At 47.8% G+C, this 21,781-nt stretch overlaps 1 protein-coding gene across 1 annotated transcript in view; it reads left to right on the forward strand.

Moving 5' to 3' along the window:
• LOC149912631 (rho GTPase-activating protein 32-like) overlaps positions 1–21,781 on the forward strand; it is a 30,112-nt gene that overhangs the window by 293 nt on the left and 8,038 nt on the right. The window contains exons 2-9 of the mRNA XM_090132062.1: positions 100–181; positions 662–805; positions 1,082–1,184; positions 1,280–1,412; positions 1,578–1,660; positions 1,798–1,905; positions 2,267–2,412; positions 2,901–3,105. Of these exons, the coding sequence (XP_089988188.1) occupies positions 100–181; positions 662–805; positions 1,082–1,184; positions 1,280–1,412; positions 1,578–1,660; positions 1,798–1,905; positions 2,267–2,412; positions 2,901–3,105 (1,004 nt within the window). The remainder of the gene's footprint in view (positions 1–99; positions 182–661; positions 806–1,081; positions 1,185–1,279; positions 1,413–1,577; positions 1,661–1,797; positions 1,906–2,266; positions 2,413–2,900; positions 3,106–21,781) is intronic.

Consider the following 21,781-nt stretch of genomic DNA (forward strand, 5'->3'; position numbering starts at 1 on the left):
GGCAAGCACGTTCCGAGGGAAATGTTACGTGGCTTTTGGTTTAACAGTTCAGACCTGAGAAGTGCTGCATGCAATAGTTGGCCTCTCTTCTTGTTACAGGTTGGATTTTTCCCAGGGGAGTGTGTGGAACTCATTAATAAGAACATTCCTGAGGCACTCATCAATTCTGTGCCAAAGCCAGGTATGGATGTTACATTTGATGGTGTGGGAAAGCAAAATGAAGTCTTTTTGGGGGTATGTTCCATGTTTAGTACCTCCTTTATCCATCCCACATTGTCCTCTGGGTTGATGATTCTTCATGCACACCATGGGGCAGAGATTTGGCCCAATCCTCCTGGGTTTATGACTGGACTTGGGGAAACTATAGAATACTCATGGAATGGCTTGGGATGGAAAGGAACCTCAGGGATCATCATGCTCCAACCCTCCTGCCTCAGGATGGTCTCCCAGCCCCCACATTTAATGTGAGACTAGATCAGGCTGCCCAGGGCCCCATCCAGCCTGGCCTTGGGCTCCTCCAGAGATGGGGAAAATCCCTTTTTGTATGTACTGGTTGGTAATGTTCTTCCCGTTCTGACGTGCCCTGTAGAATGTGCTGTGCTCGGCCTCGTCCAACGGAGCCAGACCTGAAATGACCTGGTTTCTTCCTTTTGTTGTGCAGTGCCCAAGAAACGCAGCAAGATCCTCACCTTCCTTCGTTCCTTGGTGAAGGCCCGCCCAAAGAAACCGACCGAGCGGGAGGTGGAGAAGGAAAGGGTGTTTGGCTGTGACCTGGGAGAGCATCTTCTCCACTCCGGTCGTGATGGTAAGGAGCAGCCCATTCCTGAGATCTTCCTCTGCTGGGCATCTAAAGAAGATGAAAGGGAGCTCATATCTAGCAGGGGGCAGGCTGATAGCCGTGGAGACACGTGTAATGGGAGTTGATGGCTGAAGGATAAAGTGAGGCGGATGCTCCTAAGAGACAAGCACATCTGTATTTGCTTCAGCCAAGCCTGGCTGGGCTTAGTGAATAGGATGTGAAGCACAGCCTGCAGCACGATTGAATCAGGAGCTCCACTGATGTCTGGCACGTGTTCTTCAGTCCCCCAGGTCCTCCAGAGCTGCGCTGAGTTCATTGAGCAGCACGGCGTGGTGCAGGGGATATACCGCCTGTCCGGCGTCGCGTCCAACATCCAGAGACTGCGGTAAGAGTGCTGCGACTGACACAGCCTGAGTGCATCTGGTGTGGCTTTGGGCTTGCCTTCCTCTCGCTCAACCGGGTTTGCGTCCCTCTCTCCAGGCAGGAATTTGAGTCGGAGCAGATTCCTGAGCTCACCGTCCGTGACATTCACAGCGTGAGCTCCCTCTGCAAGATGTACTTCAGGGAGCTCCCGAACCCTCTGCTCACCCACCAGCTGTACGGCAAGTTCTCGGTAAGCACAAGGCCACGTCTTTCATTTCCCTCTTCCTGGGCCTCTTGGCAGATGGCTGCAGCAGTGCCCCAGCTCGGAGGCCCTTTTGCTGTCAGCCCCACGAGGTTTACTCGCAGTGGTGTACTAGCCTGATTGGTGTCTCGCTCCCTTTCTGCACTACTCCAGGATGCTGTTGGTGCCGCTACAGAGGAGGAGCGGCTGCTCAGAATGCAGGACGTCATCCAGCAGCTGCCCGCTCCTCACTACAGGTCAGTGCTGCCCTCAGCCTGCTGAGCTCAGCCCTGCTGCATTGCAGAGGGCAACGATGCGGTTCCAGCCTTTGTCTTTCCGAATTGCAGCACGGCATGCTTGTTGGTGCTGAACGTTTGCCTCTCTTGTTTTCCAGGACACTGGAGTTCCTGATGAGACACTTGGCGTGTCTGGCTGGGAGCTCCAGTATAACAAACATGCATGCCAAGAACCTAGCCATTGTGTGGGCTCCAAACCTCTTAAGGTAAACTTCTGGTTCTGTTTCAACACAACGCTTACATCTGTTCTCCATTAAAAAAAAAAACAGTGCTCCCTTTTTCTCCATCAAATGTGCTCTTCTCCTGTAAAATCTGTGGCTGACAGAAGAGCAGGAGCCTGAGCTGTTCTCCATCCCCACGGGCACAATGTCTAGGTGACAATTTCTGCAGTCTTGTTGAGATGGGACTGACGTGTCCTTGATCATCCAGGGGAATTTCTGCAGTGGCATCACTGATTGCCCACTGCGGAAGTCTCCAGAGCCTCAGCTGACAGCTTTTGGCTGCAACAATTCAGACTCGGGGAAACGGTCTTGGAGAAATGACTTCTAAAATCTGCCTTTTCTACAGATCACAGCAGAACGAGTCTGCCTGCGCCAGCGGAAGAGCTGCCTGCATGGAGCTGCAGACGCAGTCGGATGTGGTGGAATTCATCATCAACCACACTGACGTCCTCTTCGGCTCCAAATCCGGAGCAGACATTGCAGATGCAGCAGGTGAGTGTCTTCCTCCATTAGCTTGATCTTGACCTGACACCTTGACCAAATGCAGGCCTTCTCCAGGATGTTTGAGATACTCTTTTACCATCAAGGGGACAGCAGACCTCTGGACTTCCATTAGGGTATGGCATCCTGTTGCTGGATGCTGAGAATGTCCAAGCCCAAACTTCACAAGGAGGAAACCGTCATTATTATGGTTTGCACGCAGGAAAAGCTTGATGCAAGTGTGGCAGCGAAGCTTTCTCAGTTCCCTGCCCCCATTTCCTTGGGTTTTTCCTTGCCTATTTTGATACAGTAAGCTGCTCTTAATGATGACCATGTCCTTTGCCATAAACACACCTCTTCCCACATGGTTATTTTGGGCTCCTCTTCTTCCAGTGGCTCGGATAAGCAAGCCTGAGAAAAATACAGCACCTCCCCCAGAACTGTGGTGGCTGTGCTGCTGCTTTCTGATCCTCGCTCTTACCTGTGGTTTTCCCTGACAGGGCACAATTCTCTCCCAGGGCCCAAGTCTGTGGGGGTCTCTTCTGCTGCCACAAAGCTGCTCAGCCTGGAGGAGGCACAGGCACAGAGGCGAGGCCACAGCACCTCTTCTGTGGTAACAGAGAGCAGCAGGGACATTGAAGTGGAAGAAAGCCCTGCAGCTGGGCAGGGCAAATTCCACACCGTCGTTGACTTTCCATCTGACAGGTAAAGAGGACTTTCTTTTCCAGCACCTAGCATCATTGTTTGGGTGGGTTTTTGTGTTTTCCTGCAGAAACCAGGCAGTGCTAGGAACAAGCAACTGCTGCCAAGAGCTCAGTGCTGCTCTTCCCTCACCCTGCACCACGCACGACTCACAGCATTGGCTGTTTTCTCTCTCCAGACAAAATCCACCCAGCAAGACTGAGGAATCACCAGCTAGCAGTTGGTGTTGCTGCTTCAGCCTCAGGAAGCCATCCTCTGGCAGCAAACGCCAACTGCAGCGCAATGCCAGGCAGCCCTCAGAAACAGCAGTGGTAGTCCTGGCAGGTAAGGGTGCAAATGCAGCTTCCAAATCCCTGCTTTTCAGGAACATACAATTCAAGCTTGCTCTGCACATGTATCTCTTTCTAGCGTTCAATCCCGTGCCTAAATCTTCACCCCTGATCAAGTACCACTGTCGTAATTCAGCTTGTGAAAGTTTGACACTAACCCCTGTGTATCCTTTCTAGGTGAATCGAGCCCTTGCCAAGCCATAAGATCCAGGGCAAGTAGCGAGGATGCTCTGTGTGCTTCCATCAGTGGAGAGCTCTTAGGAAGCACAAATTGCTGCAGTTCTAATAGCAGCCTTCCATCTAACAACATTAATGGAGAGAAGGAGCTCATCGAAGTCCATGCTCTCATTACACCTGGCTCTGCTGAAGTTGCTGACCTGAGCCTGCAAGCCACCACAGTCACAAGTGTGGATTTTAACCCAGAGTCTCTGCAGTGCCGCCCATCTGAAGCACAGTGTGAGTGCCCCGACAGCAGCACCTCCATGCAGGAGCAGGTCAGCATCAGTGAAGAGGAGCAGAGCCTCTTGCAGGGGGACTTTCAATCAGGCCTCCAGTCCCAGGCACCGGACAGCAGCACTGAGAGCTCTGAGCCACTCTCTCCATGACAAGACAGGATGAGTCCCATCTTCACCGTGGACCTCTCACACCCTCCTGTCCTTTATATAATAATAAAAGCACACTCGTGCTCAATCAACGCCTTGACTGCCTCCAGTGCCTTCATTCAAACAGATTGGGATGAATGCAGCACACAGCAAGGCACCTCAGCTTGCAATGCTGTGGCTGTGGGGTGCGTGCAGCACAGCTCCGGGTTTGTTCCTGTTTTGTCTGGCTTTGGGATGTCTGCAGGGGGAGCTCTGCTACCATTTGGCATGGTAGCAAATAATCTCTCGCATCCTGGATGCTGCTCATGATACTCCCAAGCTTCCTGGCTGTGGCTTTGTGATGCTTTTCAGGGCTTTCTGATGCATTTCCATGCGTTGGCTGTTCTTTAACACCTCTCTCCTCCCATCATGTCCTTTCCTGGCTCCCATCTACGAACTGGCCCTGCAGATCATCTCCAGACCTGTCATCAGCACACTGCGGCAGGAGAAGCTCCCCCTGGCCAACGTCAGGCAGTACTGCTTGGTCTGCAGCTCAGTGGCCATTTCCCTTTTAGGCGGCTCCTGCAGAAGAATCAAGCAGCAGAACCTTTTGCTCACCCTGCAGCACAAAGATGCTACGCAAGCAGAAACAACCTGGGAATCTCTGGGTCTGCAAGACTTCACAGACACTCACCGACTGTGTCTGATGGTTCCCTCCCATCCTTGATTTCCTTCTCCCCTTCTCCACATCAGATCCCACTGCTGAGCCATGATCAAGCTGCCCAGTGTGGCAGAGCATCGTGCAGAGCCGTGCTGGCACCTCCTCCCCTTCCTCTCCTGCAGCTCAGCCTGCAACCTGAGCAAGTTTTTTTCTGAGAAAGTGACCAGCTCTTTTCCATCCCTTTGCCCCTACAAACAGTTGTCCAGAGGATCTCGTCCAAGAATTCCTGGAACAGCCTGCAGCTGGCTCTCCTGAAGTTCAGGCTCCTGCCTTTGCTTCCTGCCAGGCCCGCATTCCTTGAGATCACAAACTCAAGGAGGGCATGGTCACTGCAGCCCTGACTGCCTCCTGTCATAACCCCTGGTGTGCACCATGTCCAGCAATGCTTCCCTTCTGCTTGCTGTGCCCAATGCCTGCACCACAGAGTGATTCTCACTGCACTCCAGGAGTCTGTCAGATTGCTTGCAGCCAGCCATGCTGATTTCCCAGACTGACTGGAATCCCCCATCAGGATGAGAGTCAGTGAGTGCGATGCTTCTGCTGGCTGCAGGAAGCAGCTCCCACCAACAGGCTCTCTTTCCAGGCGGCTGTAGCAGACCCTCACCTCCAGAAGCCCTGCACTGCTGCACTTCCTAATTTTACCCACAAGTTCACAACCTGCTCATGGCTCTTCTTAGTTCTTTGCAGTCAACTTCTCATCATAGAGGGCAAATCCCTTGCCTTCCAGAATTCCATAGTATCAATTGTGTCTGCTTTATGTCAGGATTTTTTTTCTTTCTTTTCTTTTCCCATTTTCTAGGTAGGAAAATGAATTTCTGAGCCAGGAGAAGCAGAAGTGAAACAGTCTTCCTGGCACTGCTCAGGTTGCAGGAGTTGCCAAGTGCTCCTCAGGTAATGTGTGCTGAAGAGCTGACCTTGGTGGCAGGGGCTGTGGCTGCATTTTGTGCCTGTCATGCGGGAATCCAAGAAAGCCTATTGAGAGCAGGAGCTGCAGAGCGAGATAAACATCACGAGAAGGTAAGGCTGAGAAGCAAGGACACCTCCAGAAAGAAGAGAAAAACTGAGTCAAGTGAGCTGCGTGACGGCCGTGTGATGCTGACCATGATTGGAGGAAGAGCGCATGGCTGGGAATGACTGATGGCTCTGGTTGGATGGGTGCCTGTGTGCACAGAGGTAAGGAGTGTTTGTGGGATGTTTTGCTGGCATCTAACGGCTGTAAGGGGAAGTCAAGAGAGAAAACTTGTGAATGCATAGAAGGGATGTTAAAATCTGGAACAGACTGTTTGGATCAGTCACAGCTGAGTCCAGATTGCCACACTGCCAGAACCTGGGGCCTAGGATTTTCCTTTAAGAGTGCCAACTGCTCATTTTAAATGATAAAAAGTAACATTGATAGAAGCTTCCCTCCTTGCATTAGAATAAGGCATTGATATTTGATGTTTCTGTCTTTCCATTCCTTTAGCAGCCTGGGTGTTGATGCAGCTGTATGCATCTGCTGCCCTCTCCTTCTGTTTTGTGTAAAAGAACAGTAAAATATGCAATCAGTGTGAGATCTTTCTGAAGTATTTTACTTTATTTGCCCCTAGGCTGCAATGGCTGGGAAATGGCAGTGTCACCCAGGAGCCCACACGGCGACCTGATGTCTCATTGTTGGGGTCTATTGGAAACCACCACGATGACAAAAGAATGCCTGGGATTCCTCCGGCCCAAATGCCAAACCTTGCACTTGGCTGTGCTGAACCTCATGAGGTTCACCCAGGCCCACCTCTCAAGTCTGCTGAGCTCAAACAGATGTCATTTTTCTCGTGTCCTTCCATTCCGAGTCCATCTGTTCCCCAAAGCAAAAGAATTTGGAGGGAACCACCGACAGTTATGTGAGCGATTTCAGCGTCTATTTCTGATCATGGCAACAACTTCAGAGGTCACACTTAATTTACGGTGCCCGTTGTAATTCTGACCAAGGCTGCAGTTGCAGCTGACTTCCCAAGGCTGCAAGACGTGGTGGTGACACAGCCTTGTGCTTCTGCATTGGTGCTCATCCCACGTTTCCTTTCTCTGTCTCGCAGGTCAGCTCCTGCTGGAAGCAGATGGTATCCCAGTGTGAATGAAGGTCAGTGCAGGAGCAGCTGCTGATGGGAGGAAGGAAGTCCATGCTGAAGAGCTCTGAAGCATCTGCAGGTATGGTTCTGGAGGAGGCAGCAGTGATGTCGGAGGGCTCCCAGCAGGAAGCTGTCTCATCCAAATGCTTGCTGAGTGGTTGGAAGGGAGCTTTCTGCATGACAGCAGCACCAGTTGCTTGCTTCAAATGCTGCCAAGACAAGGATTAGCAGGAGTTCCAGTATCTACAGTATCATCACGAATCACGATAGGATTACAATGTGTCCTCATACAAACGCAGCCATTTCTCTCTGAGTCCAAAGGCTGTCCGGAAAGCATCTGTGAGGTCTCTCACACCAAACCACTGCTGTCCGTGTGGGATCTGACTCATTAGGGTATAGGGGTTAGGAGCCACAGGCTGTCTTTTGAGAACGGGTTCAGTCATTTCCTTACATCTTGCACCAGCCGATACGTGCCGTCTGCCTTCCGTGCCGACAGGATTGGGGTGTTATAAGGCCACAGACAAGGTTCCAGAAGACCATCCTTAAGCACTGTCTGTGTTACAGCTTTTAGACCCACTCTCCCTTCTAAGGCTATGGGATATTGTTGCTGTTTCACAGCTCCACTCCCTCCTTGGGCAGTTCTTTGTAAGGGAAAATTGTGAGTCCACCCCGATTTCCTTCCCCTGCCCACACCTTTTGATTCATTTCTTCTTCATCACAGCTGTTAACACATTCATTGACCCCTGATATCTGTTTCACAGACTTGCAGCTGTAATCCTCATTTAACTGTAAAATCTCTCCCCCATAAATCGGTCCCTGCTTCAGGCACAGAGAACAATTGCCCTGCAGCTATTTTATCTTTCCATTTTAGTTCTGTGGTCTCCAAGAGTGGAACTGTCATTTCTGATCCCTCAGCCCCAGTTATGCACAACAGCCACATCCAGATACACGTCTGGTACCTCTGAACTAGCTAATGCTGTAGGATGGAATGTTGTTTCTGCACTGGCTATCAAATGTGGGATTGCTCTGAAGCAGTACAGCACCATGTGTTTTGTAATTTGCCCTTAGAAACAGTTTGAAAAAGTAGAAAGACTTTATTAGTATTAGTATTAGTAAAAAGAAGTTATTTCATAACATATTTTAGAAATACAGTTGTTCAATCATGTGATCAATTCTCACTTACAGAACTGTAATAGTTACAAATAGTATGGGTATAGTATTAAGGACCAGAAAGCATGTTGTAAGGCCATTCTGTTTGGATAGGAGAAGCTCAGCAAAAGAAAAACAGACTCCAAAGAAGCCAGGGCCTCCACACAAGGCCGAATTGACTCACTCTGTGGGCAGGTTGGGATGCAACAGGCAGGCATCAAGAGACTCCCCTCTGTCCTCCTTCCAAACTTCTCTCTCTTCAGGGATGAGCAGGTGTCCAGAAATAGTGGCCAAGTGTTGATAAGCAGCTGTCAGGCGTTCAATAATTAGCAGTATACCTGCTGAGCTAGCAACAATTGGTGTTTAGCCAGTCACACACACACACACAGAATGGCCCGGGTTGGAAGGGACCTTAAGGATCAGGAATCTCCAACCCCCTGCCACAGGCAGGGCCACCAACCTCTGTAGCACTGCACATATGCACATTGCTGGATAGAAACAGCAGTGTGGGAAAAAACTGTATGCTGTGGATGCAAAGGGTGAATCAGAATGGCTTAACAGCTGTCCCACAAGGAAAAGCAATCCCTTACCTCCTGTGCCATGCTCATGGCAACACCAATGCAGATGCCAGCAGCTGATGCCCACAAGGACAGCCAGCCTGGACTTATCTTTGTCCTGATGTCCTTCTACAAGCTGGAACATTTCTCCCTCTGATCAGCAGAGGGCAGGAGGGGACCAAGGTGAGGGCACACTCTCCCCTGTTTATCTGGAACTCAAAGAGAAAGAGAAAATGAAAACCAGATGTGTTTCCCAGCCCATGGCAAACACCAGCCTTTCCATCCTTACAGTCCTCCTGACATCAGCACTAATTGAAACAACATCCCACTCACCTTTGCCATGTCTGGCAGAGGTTGCAGCTCTTTCTATTGCATCCCTCTAGCTTTCAAGTCAAGAGCTCCTGTGTCACACAAGGAAAAGCAATCTTTTACCTGCTTTGCCATGCTCATGGCAGCAGCAATGCAGATGCCAGCAGCTGATGCCCACAAGGACAGCCAGCCTGGACTTATTTTCATTACGTATCTTTGTCCTGATGTCCTTCTAGAAGCTGGAACATTTCTCCATCTCAGCAGAAGAGGGCAGGATGGGTCCAAGGTGAGGGCACACTCTGCTCTTTTTCTGGCACACAAAGAGAAAATGAAAACCAGATGTGTTTCCCTGCCCATGGCAAACACCAGCCTTTCCATCCTTACAGTCCTTCCTGACTTCAGCAATAATTGAAACAACATCCCACTCACCTTTGCCATGTCTGCCAGAGGTTGCAGCTCTTTGTATTGCATCCCTCTAGCTTTCAAGTCAAGAGCTCCTGTGTCACACAAGGAAAAGCAATCTTTTACCTGCTGTGCCATGCTCATGGCAGCAGCAATGCAGTTGCCAGCAGCTGATGCCCACAAGTACAGCCAGCCTGGACTTATTTTCATTACATATCCTTGTCCTGATGTCCTTCTACAAGCTGGGACATTTCTCCCTCTGATCAGCAGAGGGCAGGAGAGTTAGATGTTGCAGGCACACTCTCCTCTTTTTCTGCCACACAAAGAGGAAATGAAAACCAGATGTGTTTCCCTGCCCATGGCAAACACCAGCCTTTCCATCCTTACAGTCCTTCCTGACATCAGCAGCAACTGAAACAACATCCCACTCACCTTTGCCATGTCTGGCAGAGGTTGCAGCTCTTTCTATTGCATCCCTCTAGCTTTCAAGTCAAGAGCTCCTGTGTCACACAAGGAAAAGCAATCTTTTACCTGCTGTGCCATGCTCATGGCAGCAGCAATGCAGATGCCAGCAGCTGATGCCCACAAGGACAGCCAGCCTAGACTTATTTTCATTACATATCTTTGTCCTGATGTCCTTCTAGAAGCTGGAACATTTCTCCCTCTGAGCAGCAAAGGGCAGGAGGGGTCCAAGCTGAGGGCACGCTCTCCCCTGTTTATCTGTCACAAAAAGAGAAAGAGAAAATGAAAACCAGATGTGTTTCCCAGCCCATGGCAAACACCAGCCTTTCCATCCTTACAGTCCTCCTGACATCAGCACTAATTGAAACAACATCACACTCACCTTTGCCATGTCTGGCAGAGGTTGCAGCTCTTTCTATTGCATCCTTCTTTCTTTCAAGTTAACAGATCCTGTGTCACACAAAGAAAAGCAACCTTTTACCTGCTGTGCCATGCTCATGGCAGCAGCAATGCAGATGCCAGCAGCTGATGCCCACAAGGACAGCCAGCCTGGACTTATTTTCATTACATATCTTTGTCCTGATGTCCTTCTAGAAGCTGGAACATTTCTCCCTCTGAGCAGCAGAGGGCAGGATGGGTCCAAGTTGCAGGCATACTCTCCCCTGTTTATCTGGCACTCAAAGAGAAAGAGAAAATGAAAACCAGATGTGTTTCCCTGCCCATGGCAAACACCAGCCTTTCCATCCTTACAGTCCTTCCTGACATCAGCAGCAATGGAAACAACATCCCACTCACCTTTGCCATGTCTGGCAGAGATTGCAGCTCTTTCTATTGCATCCCTCTAGCTTTCAAGTCAAGAGCTCCTGTGTCACACAAGGAAAAGCAATCTTTTACCTGCTGTGCCATGCTCATGGCAGCAGCAATGCAGATGCCAGCAGCTGATGCCCACAAGGACAGCCAGCCTAGACTTATTTTCATTACTTATCTTTGTCCTGATGTCCTTCTAGAAGCTGGAACATTTCTCCCTCTGAGCAGCAGAGGGCAGGATGGGTCCAAGGTGAGGGCACACTCTGCTCTTTTTCTGGCACACAAAGAGAAAATGAAAACCAGATGTGTTTCCCTGCCCATGGCAAACACCAGCCTTTCCATCCTTACAGTCCTTCCTGAAATCAGCACTAATTGAAACAACATCCCACTCACCTTTGCCATGTCTGGCTGAGGTTACAGCTCTTTCTATTGCATCCCTCTAGCTTTCAAGTCAAGAGCTCCTGTGTCACACAAGGAAAAGCAATCTTTTACCTGCTGTGCCATGCTCATGGCAGCAGCAATGCAGATGCCAGCAGCTGATGCCCACAAGGACAGCCAGCCTGGACTTATTTTCATTACATATCTTTGTCCTGATGTCCTTCTAGAAGCTGGAACATTTCTCCCTCTGAGCAGCAGAGGGCAGGATGGGTCCAAGGTGAGGGCACACTCTGCTCTTTTTCTGGCACACAAAGAGAAAATGAAAACCAGATGTGTTTCCCAGCCCATGGCAAACACCAGCCTTTCCATCCTTACAGTCCTTCCTGAAATCAGCAGCAATGGAAACAACATCCCACTCACCTTTGCCATGTCTGGCTGAGGTTGCAGCTCTTTCTATTGCATCCCTCTAGCTTTCAAGTCAAGAGCTCCTGTGTCACACAAGGAAAAGCAATCTTTTACCTGCTTTGCCATGCTCATGGCAGAAGCAATGCAGTTGCCAGCAGCTGATGACCTTAAGGAGAGGCAGCCTGGACTTATTTTCATTACATATATTTGTCCTGATGTCCTTCTAGAAGCTGGAACATTTCTCCCACTCAGCAGAAGAGGGCAGGAGAGTTAGAACTAGCAGGAACACTCTGCTCTTTTTCTGGCACACAAAGAGAAAATGAAAACCAGATGTGTTTCCCAGCCCATGGCAAACACCAGCCTTTCCATCCTTACAGTCTTCCTGACTTCAGCACTAATTGAAACAACATCCCACTCACCTTTGCCATGTCTGGCAGAGGTTGCAGCTCTTTCTATTGCATCCCTCTAGCTTTCAAGTCAAGAGCTCCTGTGTCACACAAGGAAAAGCAATCTTTTACCTGCTTTGCCATGCTCATGGCAGCAGCAATGCAGATGCCAGCAGCGGATGGCCACAAGGACAGCCAGCCTGGACTTATTTTCATTACATATCTCTGTCCTAATGTCCTTCTAGTAGCTGGGACATTTCTCCATCTCAGCAGAAGAGGGCAGGATGGGTCCAAGGTGAGGGCACACTCTGCTCTTTTTCTGGCACACAAAGAGAAAATGAAAACCAGATGTGTTTCCCAGCCCATGGCAAACACCAGACTTTGCATCCTTACAGTCCTCCTGACATCAGCAGCAACTGAAACAACATCCCACTCACCTTTGCCATGTCTGGCAGAGGTTGCAGCTCTTTCTATTGCATCCCTCTAGCTTTCAAGTCAAGAGCTCCTGTGTCACACAAGGAAAAGCAATCTTTTACCTGCTTTGCCATGCTCATGGCATAAGCAATGCAGTTTCCAGCAGCTGATGCCCACAAGGACAGCCAGCCTGGACTTATTTTCATTACATATCTTTGTCCTGATGTCCTTCTAGAAGCTGGAACATTTCTCCCTCTGAGCAGCAGAGGGCAGGAGAGTTAGAAGTTGCAGGCACACTCTCCTCTTTTTCTGCCACACAAAGAGAAAATGAAAACCAGATGTGTTTCCCTGCCCATGGCAAACACCAGACTTTGCATCCTTACAGTCCTCCTGACATCAGCAGCAACTGAAACAACATCCCACTCACCTTTGCCATGTCTGGCAGAGGTTGCAGCTCTTTCTATTACATCCTTCTTGCTTTGAAGTCAAGAGCTCCTGTGTCACACAGGGAAAAGCTATCTTTTACCTGCTGTGCCATGCTCATGGCAGCAGCAATGCAGATGCCAGCAGCTGATGCCCACAAGGACAGCCAGCCTGGACTTATTTTCATTACATATATTTGTCCGGATGTCCTTCTAGAAGCTGGAACATTTCTCCCTCTGAGCAGCAGAGGGCAGGATGGGTCCAAGTTGCAGGCATACTCTCCCCTGTTTATCTGGCACTCAAAGAGAAAGAGAAAATGAAAACCAGATGTTTTTCCCTGCCCATGGCAAACACCAGCCTTTCCATCCTTAGAGTCCTTCCTGACTTCAGCAGCAACTGAAACAACATCCCACTCACCTTTGCCATGTCTGACAGAGGTTGCAGCTCTTTCTATTGCATCCCTCTAGCCTTCAAGTCAAGAGCTCCTGTGTCACACAAGGAAAAGCAATCTTTTACCTGCTTTGCCATGCTCATGGCAGAAGCAATGCAGTTGCCAGCAGCTGATGACCACAAGGAGAGGCAGCCTGGACTTATTTTCATTACATATCTTTGTTCTGATGTCCTTCTAGAAGCTGGAACATTTCTCCATCTCAGCAGAAGAGGGCAGGAGAGTTAGAACTAGCAGGAACACTCTGCTCTTTTTCTGGCACACAAAGAGAAAATGAAAACCAGATGTGTTTCCCTGCCCATGACAAACACCAGCCTTTCCATCCTTACAGTCCTTCCTGACATCAGCACTAATTGAAACAACATCCCACTCACCTTTGCCATGTCTGGCAGAGGTTGCAGCTCTTTCTATTGCATCCCTCTAGCTTTCAAGTCAAGAGCTCCTGTGTCACACAAGGAAAAGCAATCTTTTACCTGCTGTGCCATTCTCATGGCAGCAGCAACGCAGATGCCAGCAGCTGATGCCCACAAGGACAGCCAGCCTGGACTTATTTTCATTACATATCTTTGTCCTGATGTCCTTCTAGAAGCTGGAACATTTCTCCATCTCAGCAGAAGAGGGCAGGAGGGGTCCATGGTGAGGGCACAGTCTCCCCTGTTTATCTAGCACTGAAAGATTAAGACAAAATGAAAACCAGATGTGTTTCCCTGCCCATGGCAAACACCAGCCTTTCCATCCTTACAGTCTTTCCTGAAATCAGCAGCAATGGAAACAACATCCCACTCAAGTTTGCCATGTCTGGCTGAGGTTGCAGCTCTTTCTATTGCATCCCTCTTGCTTTCAAGTCAAGAGCTCCTGTGTCACACAAGGAAAAGCAATCTTTTACCTGCTTTGCCATGCTCATGGCAGCAGCAATGCAGATGCCAGCAGCTGATGCCCACAAGGACAGCCAGCCTAGACTTATTTTCATTACATATCTTTGTCCTGATGTCCTTCTAGAAGCTGGAACATTTCTCTATCTCAGCAGAAGAGGGCAGGATGGGTCCAAGGTGAGGGCACACTCTGCTCTTTTTCTGGCACACAAAGAGAAAATGAAAACCAGATGTGTTTCCCTGCCCATGGCAAATACCAGCCATTCCATCCTTACAGTCCTCCTGACCTCAGCACTAATTGAAACAACATCCCACTCACCTTTGCCATGTCTGGCAGAGGTTGCAGCTCTTTCTATTGCATCCCTCTAGCTTTCAAGTCAAGAGCTCCTGTGTCACACAAGGAAAAGCAATCTTTTACCTGCTTTGCCATGCTCATGGCAGCAGCAATGCAGATGCCAGCAGCTGATGCCCACAAGGACAGCCAGCCTGGACTTATTTACATTATATATCTTTGTCCTGATGTCCTTCTAGAAGCTTGGACATTTCTCCCTCTGAGCTGCAGAGGGCAGGAGAGTTCCAAGGTGAGGGCACACTCTTTTCTATTTATCTAGCAGTGAAAGATTAAGAAAAAATGAAAAGCAGATGTGTTTCCCTGCCCATGTCAAACACCAGGCTTTCCATCCTTACAGTCCTTCCTGACATCAGTACTAATTGAAACAACATCCCACTCACCTTTGCCTAATCTGGAAGGGAGGTGATGCTCTTTCTATTATACCCCTCTGGCTTTGAATTCACCAGTGCTTGTGTCACACAAGGAAATGCAACATTCCTGCTGTTCTGCCATTCCCATAGCAACAACTATGCAGATGTAAGCAGCTGATGCCCACAAGGACAGCCAACCTGGACTTATTTTCATTACATATCTTTGTCCTGAAGTCCTTCTAGAAGGTTGAACACTTCTCCATCTCTGCTGCAATGGTCAAAAAGGGTCCAAGTTTAGGGCACACTCTCCTCATGGCCTCTTGTACTCATAGACAAAGGGAACATGAAAACCAGAAGTTTTTCTTTGCCCATGGCAGACACTAGCCTTTCCATCCTGACAGTCCTTCCTACAATCAGACGGAATTGAAACAACATCCCCCACGTCTCTTTTTTGAACTTATTCATGCATGAATAATAATAATGAGAATTTTTATGTAAATCTTATTTCTGCATGGAAACGATCTGATAACCAGAGCTTTTTTCTCTAAAACAATCCAGCGAATTTGCATTGCTTATCTATGTACGCAAAATGTTTTTGCCATTCATCTCAAATATCAATACATCTGGCAAAATAAGATAGAAAAAGTATTTACAGACATTTTTGGACATAGATTACTTCTGTTCAAGTGGGAAAGAATCCCTAAGCTGCAATCATGAAATTCTTTTATCACTTTCTCTGATTTAGCCAGTGTTACTAAAAGGGAAATAAGACACAGGCTTTTGATAGCAGCTGCCAATTTAAGAACGATAATAACTTTTATTATTCTTGGCTAAGATCAAAGTCCTGCATTTCAGGTTTATCTCCAGCTCATCAAGTATAATTAACAGTTTTGGATAGCCACATTATTATATGGCAATATTGTCTTCCTGCAAGGAATTTCATTGTTTTACACGTGCCACAGGTTGTTAATAGATTGCCTGATTACCATTTATTTTTTTTATTGGCTTATGATGACCACAGAAAACTATACAGCAGCACCATAAAAACTTTAAATCCTATCCCATGTATCTGCATTCATACGAAAATAATATTGGAAAGCATTGGTGAAACTAAGATTACAAAATAAAGCAGAGGACAATTTCAGTGAAAGCCTGCAGGTTTTACAGCTCTGCCCATTTCAAACCCCTGAAGACATCCACGGGTTTCCTGCTGTGGGACACAGGCACTCACCTGCAGCTCAGCACTGCCTGCTCATGCCTGCGCACACCTTCAGGCTGGAACCAAGGAAATCCTCAGCAGAGACATCAGGACACTTTTGTTATGATGACTTTCATGAAGAAGCATCAAATATTTCTTCACGAGAAATACTGCAAGTCCCTTTGACACTAGCCCTTATTTTAAATGTTTAGATTTATGCTTCATTCAGGCGTGCTGTCACTCCCAAAAAGATTTTTATTCCTTTTCATTCTGAGGAACACAGTGATTTCTGCCTTGTTTACTGACTGTAGGCACAGCAATACTCCTGCACCTTCAGGGAAACAGCAAATCCATCTCTTTCACACCCTACTTCTATCAAGCTCATTCACCTTACAAGGTATTTATTGCAAGCAGCTCTTCCAAAAATGGAGATTAACAGAACCTGCAACCCAGGACACCTCAGTAAGCCAGTACTTTTCATCTCCTGAAGGTGTAGGTAGACACAGAGCTGGAACATCTTTTCCAGAGCTGTGTGATGCTATCTCATCTGTGTTCCCTTACTGTTGACTCAGTGTCACTTCTTATCTAACCTGGTTGCATCCCAGGATTTCTGGAGCAAAAAATAAACTGACAGCTTTCATCACTAGTTAAAAGGAAACTGCAATAGGAAAAGCAATTTTTCTGATTTCTCTGTTGATCAAAGATGCTTCCTGCAAGCCTGATGCGGTAGAAACAATATCAGCTTTAGAATGACAGTCATTAGAGCAGAATCCTTTCACTGATGAAATCCCACAGTCCTGATTCATACAACACTGACACTGGAGGACACAGTAGTTTAGATGAGAGCGCATTAAAAATGACTAAGTTAAGGTCTCAGCAAAGAGTGACAAGTATGAAAAAAAGAAGTTGCAGAAACTGCTTCAGTTTGGCACTCTGGCATAAAGTATGACAGCACACAACCTGCCTGTGCAGTTCCAGAAGCAGAAGAAAGCCGTCAACCAAGACTTGTTCTCATCTGCTCTGAAAGTCCACTGGGACAAGGCCACTTTTCTCTGACGTGCTTCCAGAAGTATCACTTCTGAGCACTGTGCCAGGGAGTTACAAGATACTGTTTGTGTGTACAGAGGAGAAAAAGACGTCTGTCTGGAAACAGACTTGGTGAAGGAGAAGCAGCATTTCCAGAGTACTTCAGAAAGAACTGAGCACTGCCCCAAGAGCTTCAGAGCGGCAGGCTGTCACAGTGTGCCAACCAGCTCAGCTGTGAGTTGGCACTGAAGCTGCACCACAGGGAGAACAAAGCCCCCTGTGCACCCTTGGAGAGCCAAGGGTTGGAGATTCATGAACCTTGAGCTCCTTTCCAACCCGGGCCATGCTGTGATTCTGGGATTCTCACCTTTGCCTCATCTGGCAGAGGGAGGCAGCTCTTTCTATGGTCTCCCTATGGCTGTCAGGTCACCAGGGCCAGTGTCACACAGGGAACTGCAAACACTGTGTGTGCTGTGCCCTGCCCATGGCAGCACAGAGGCAGCTGCCAGCAGCTGATGCCCACAAGGACAGCCAGCCTGGACTTCCTTTGATTCCTTCCCTTTGGATCAGCGTCCTTCAGGAAGGCGGAACATCTCTCCAGCTGAGCAGCAGAGGACAGCAGGGCTTCGTTGTCTGGGCATGTTCTCTTCTGGCCCTCTGGCCCTCACAGACACAGGAGGAGGACACAGAGGCTGCTGTAACACAGCCAGCCCTGCCTCTCAGCTCAGCTCTCAGGCCATCCTCTCTCCCCTCAGCAGCAGCTCACTGTTCTGCACTCCTCTGGCCTGGGCTGGCAGAGGTGTGCAGCAGTTCTGCTGATCTCCCAGTGCTGGCCATGTCTGCAGTGCCTGTGTGAAAGACACAGGAAGCTGCCAGCATTGCACTGCTCTGCTGTGCCCCTGCCATCACCGAGTTTGCTGTCAGCAGCTGCTGCTACACGTCCATTCAGGCACAGGCCTTTCCTTCCTGGCCCTCTTTCCCCCCCTCTCTCCTCTGCTCTCTCTCGTGCTCCCCTTTGGCCTGGGCTGGCTGAGCAGTGCAGGCCTTGTTGTTGCTCCCTGGGCCAACTACGTCACGGTTCCCCGTGACTCTGCCAGCTGCTCTGACACAGCGACTGCGTCCTCAGTGTGGATTCCAGAATGCGACAGACGTCCAGAGAAGACTTCCAGGGCTGATTGGAACATGCTGCCATCAAGAACTGCCATGGCTCAGGCCCCCTGGGAATCTGCTCACAGCGAAAGCTGCTGTCACTCTGTGTGGGCACAGCCTTGTCTGTGTAGGCCTGCTCACACTGCAGCCCCTGTCTGCACCAGAACCGTGCCGATCCACCTTCTCTTGGCCTCCTTGCCTGCATGGAAAAGGGCAGCTTGGGCTGAAGTCCCTCAACTTTCAGATGGCCGAGTGAAGTCTCTGAGCCCTGGTGACCCACTCAGCTCTTCAGCCTGCTGACCTGCTCTGCTGGGGCTGTCTTAAAAGGCAGAGGGCACGTTATCCTAATGTCCCCACATCCATCCCTCTTAGCATACTGTAGGCCAGTTCCTAAAAGGACACCTGCACAATCTCTCTGAATGTTAATCAACACGTAGTTGGTCTGTGCACTGCAGAAATTGCACCTAGGTTTTCAGTGGTGATTAGCTATGTGTTTAGTCAGAGGTGCAATGGTTCTCATGGTGAGAGAAAGACATTCCCAGTTGTCATCAGGTGGAACACACTTCAGACTGGAATCCTCAAGCAGACTGCAGTCAAGCTTTCTTAATTACTCGTTGTTGTTATCAATTCAGACGCATCTCTTAATTCCTGCCTGAATGAACATTCTGTAATAATCTGCTGAGACAGTGCAAGGCTTGACAATGAGACTACAGTTTATGAAAGGAGCACTTTTTACTTAGGTGCACTTTTCATCTGTTGAACTTCCTGTCGTCTATTGGAAATCTCTGGCACCAGTGCATAAGATTCACCTATTCTATAGAAGTCTGACTGAACCCCATACTGGGATTATTTTTGTTCAATCCAAGCACCTTGGACGTTACTATACATTTATTCAATCATGAGGTAAGTCTGCTTCAGAAGCAATATAGAAAGCATAAAGGGGGAAGAAGATAATGTATTAGTGAAGACTTAACTAGTATTCATAAACTGAAAACTGTGAAACACTATGATGATTACAGAATTTCCCGGAGAAATGTCAAGTTCTTATCTGAATGCTAAATGCAACATCAGTTCACTTCTCACTGGGTTGAATGTTTTAAATATTTGGTAATAATAATGGTTCCTTAATTCTGACATTTAATATGAAAATATTAAAATTCCTGTGTTAGAGTACTTTTTTGTTAGAATGCCAGATGCTAAAGGGATGAAGTGGCACAAGAAAGCAAAATATCTCTGCTGATGGCAGGAAGGACTGTAAGGATGGAAAGGCTGGTGTTTGCCGTGGGAAGGGAACACGTCTGGTTTTCTTGTTCCCTTTGTCTTTGAGTTCCAGAAAAATAGAGGAGAGCGTGCCCTCACCTTGGACCCCTCCTGCCCTCTGCTGCTGAGATGGAGAAATTTCCCACCTCCTACAAGGACATCAGGACAAAGATAAGTAATCAAAATATTTCCAGGCTGGCTGTACTTGTGGGCATCTGTTGCTGGAAAATTTAATGGCATTAAACTGCCTAGATAAGGACAGAATGAGGGTGACAATAGAATGGTACGTAATCACAGTACAATGAAAAAAGTATGCAGGGTGCAGGAAGGGAGGTGTGGACATTCTGAGTTGCAACTCTTTATTTGCTCCAGAAAGCTCTATCAGAATGGAAGACTGAAGGAAATACTTTGAGTGTTTTCTAATGTGACTGGATGAAAGATCCATGTGGCAAATTGAATAACTGAGTGGTAAAGGGACATAGATACCTCACTGTTTCATGGAACCTCTCAGTTAAGCACCTGAGCACTGTGTACAGGACTTGGGAATATAAGTATTAGAGGATCATGGAATATCTTTATTTGGAAGGGACCTCGAGGATCATGTATTCCACCTCCTGGTTCCACACCGGACCTCCTATGGGTCAAGCCCTGTGTCTGAGAGCATTGTGCAAATGCTCTTTGGCCTTTGTCAGCTCAGTGCCAAACCACTGCCCTGGGGAGCCAGTGCCAAATTCCATGTATCTAGTTCATCCTACAGAATGATGCCAAGAACAGTTATAGAGATCGACTTACAAACAAAATTCTTGTCTTGAATTAATGGTACACTCACCATTTAAAAAAAAAAAAAAGAAAAAAAAAAAAAGAAAAGAAAAAAGAGGAAAAAAAAAGAAAAAAAATCAAAGCCACATTCTTACGCTGGCATTTTACAGTATTGTCAGATTTTTGTAATTCTGTTTTGTCATATAAGATTCTCTCATCATGAAATAATGACCAAATTCTCTCTTCAGATCTAAACATACAAATGTTAAAGGCAACAGTGCTGTTCAAGAGTACATTACCAGCTCAAACACTGCTTTGGCTGTAAAACTGAAGGTAGTAAAGAATTTTATCAAGGAGTTGGAAGAAAACATGTAAGTGTAGATTTAAAAGCAACCTGTATTGTTACTTAGAGTTTGATATAGTGTAATCCAATGCACAGTACTTGTAACGTGTGTTTTACAAAATGCTGTGCAAAGTAGGCATCTATTAAGATAAATGCTGCAAGTTCTAATATGTCCATGACCTTTTCAAGCTGTTCCTTACTCCTACACATCACTACGAGTAGTTCTTCTGTCAGGAAGGATCACATGAGTAATTAACCTGTGACCTTAAGTTTGGAATTAAATGCATACAGTGGAAGTAAGAGCTGTGGGTTATTTTGCTCTTTCAGTGTTGAACAGCCGAGGTGTTTTGTTTTGGAGGGTGGACAGTGATGGGACAAGTGGGGAATGGCTTTAAACTGAGACGGGGGGTGTTGAGGTTTAGGTTGGATGTGAAGAGGAAGTTTTTCAGCCAGAGGGTGGTGAGGCACTGGAACAGGTTGCCCAAGGAGGCTGTGGATGCCCCATCCCTGCAGGCATCCAAGGCCATGCTGGATGTGGCTCTGGGCAGCCTGGGCTGCTGGTGGGCAGGTTAGAAAGCCCACAGGACTTTATTGCAGCCCTGGGTGCAGGGGGATCACTGCTCCTAGCATGCACACAGAAGAGCTGGAGCACACAGGTGATGTACATTCCACTTGTGAACATTCCTGCAATTGCAGAGAGCGTGCGCCTGTTCCAATCACTGCTGCACAGATTAAAAACTGATTGCAGATGAGCTGTTTTGGTATGGGGTTCTTGCCAACGGTCTGCAGTGGCTGTGTGATTCCTCGGGGAGTTGCTCTCCAGCCCAAAGGTCATGTCCTAAGTCGACCAGATCCCGTTTGTGTCCAGAAATGGCTGACAACAGATCAGCTGCTGGTCAAGTTTCTAACATCACACTGGCCTTGCTCCAGTGTCTGTGTCATCAGCCCCAGCACATACGGTGCACTTCTTCAAGGCTTTGGAGCACTGAGACGCTGCACTTGGGCTCCAGACATCCTGCTGCACCAAGAGGTTATTCTAGCCTTGGTATCTTGCAACTTTGTATATAACTACATCACTGTAATCATAAATGTCTAGGAGCATGGGGATGGAGAAATTAATCTTCCTGTAATTCTCTGTACTGCAGCCCCGTGGTTGTCAACACCTAATGCAATATTGAAATTTCAGTTGAGAAATTGAAAGTTCTCCCTAACAAAAAAACATCTAAATTTGTAATTGAAATTACAGTAAGGATCAATGAATCCAAATGCTTCTAGCATAACCACGATTATAGGCAGTGTTTAGACAAGCTCTTACAGGAAAACCATGAACACAAGGCTAAAGAGAGACTAAGTGATGCACTCTGCAGGAATACTCATGGAAGTCTTCACAGTGCAGGAGTCTGATCTGATTACAGATGCTGTGCTTTAAGTACCCCTTATCATATCTTTTCTTTCACTGTTGTGCAGGGGTTGGACTCAGTGATCTCTGGAGGCTGGAGA

This window comes from Phasianus colchicus, chromosome Z (assembly GCF_987193195.1).
Source record: "Phasianus colchicus chromosome Z, bPhaCol1.hap1.1, whole genome shotgun sequence".
Lineage (NCBI taxonomy): Eukaryota > Metazoa > Chordata > Aves > Galliformes > Phasianidae > Phasianus > Phasianus colchicus.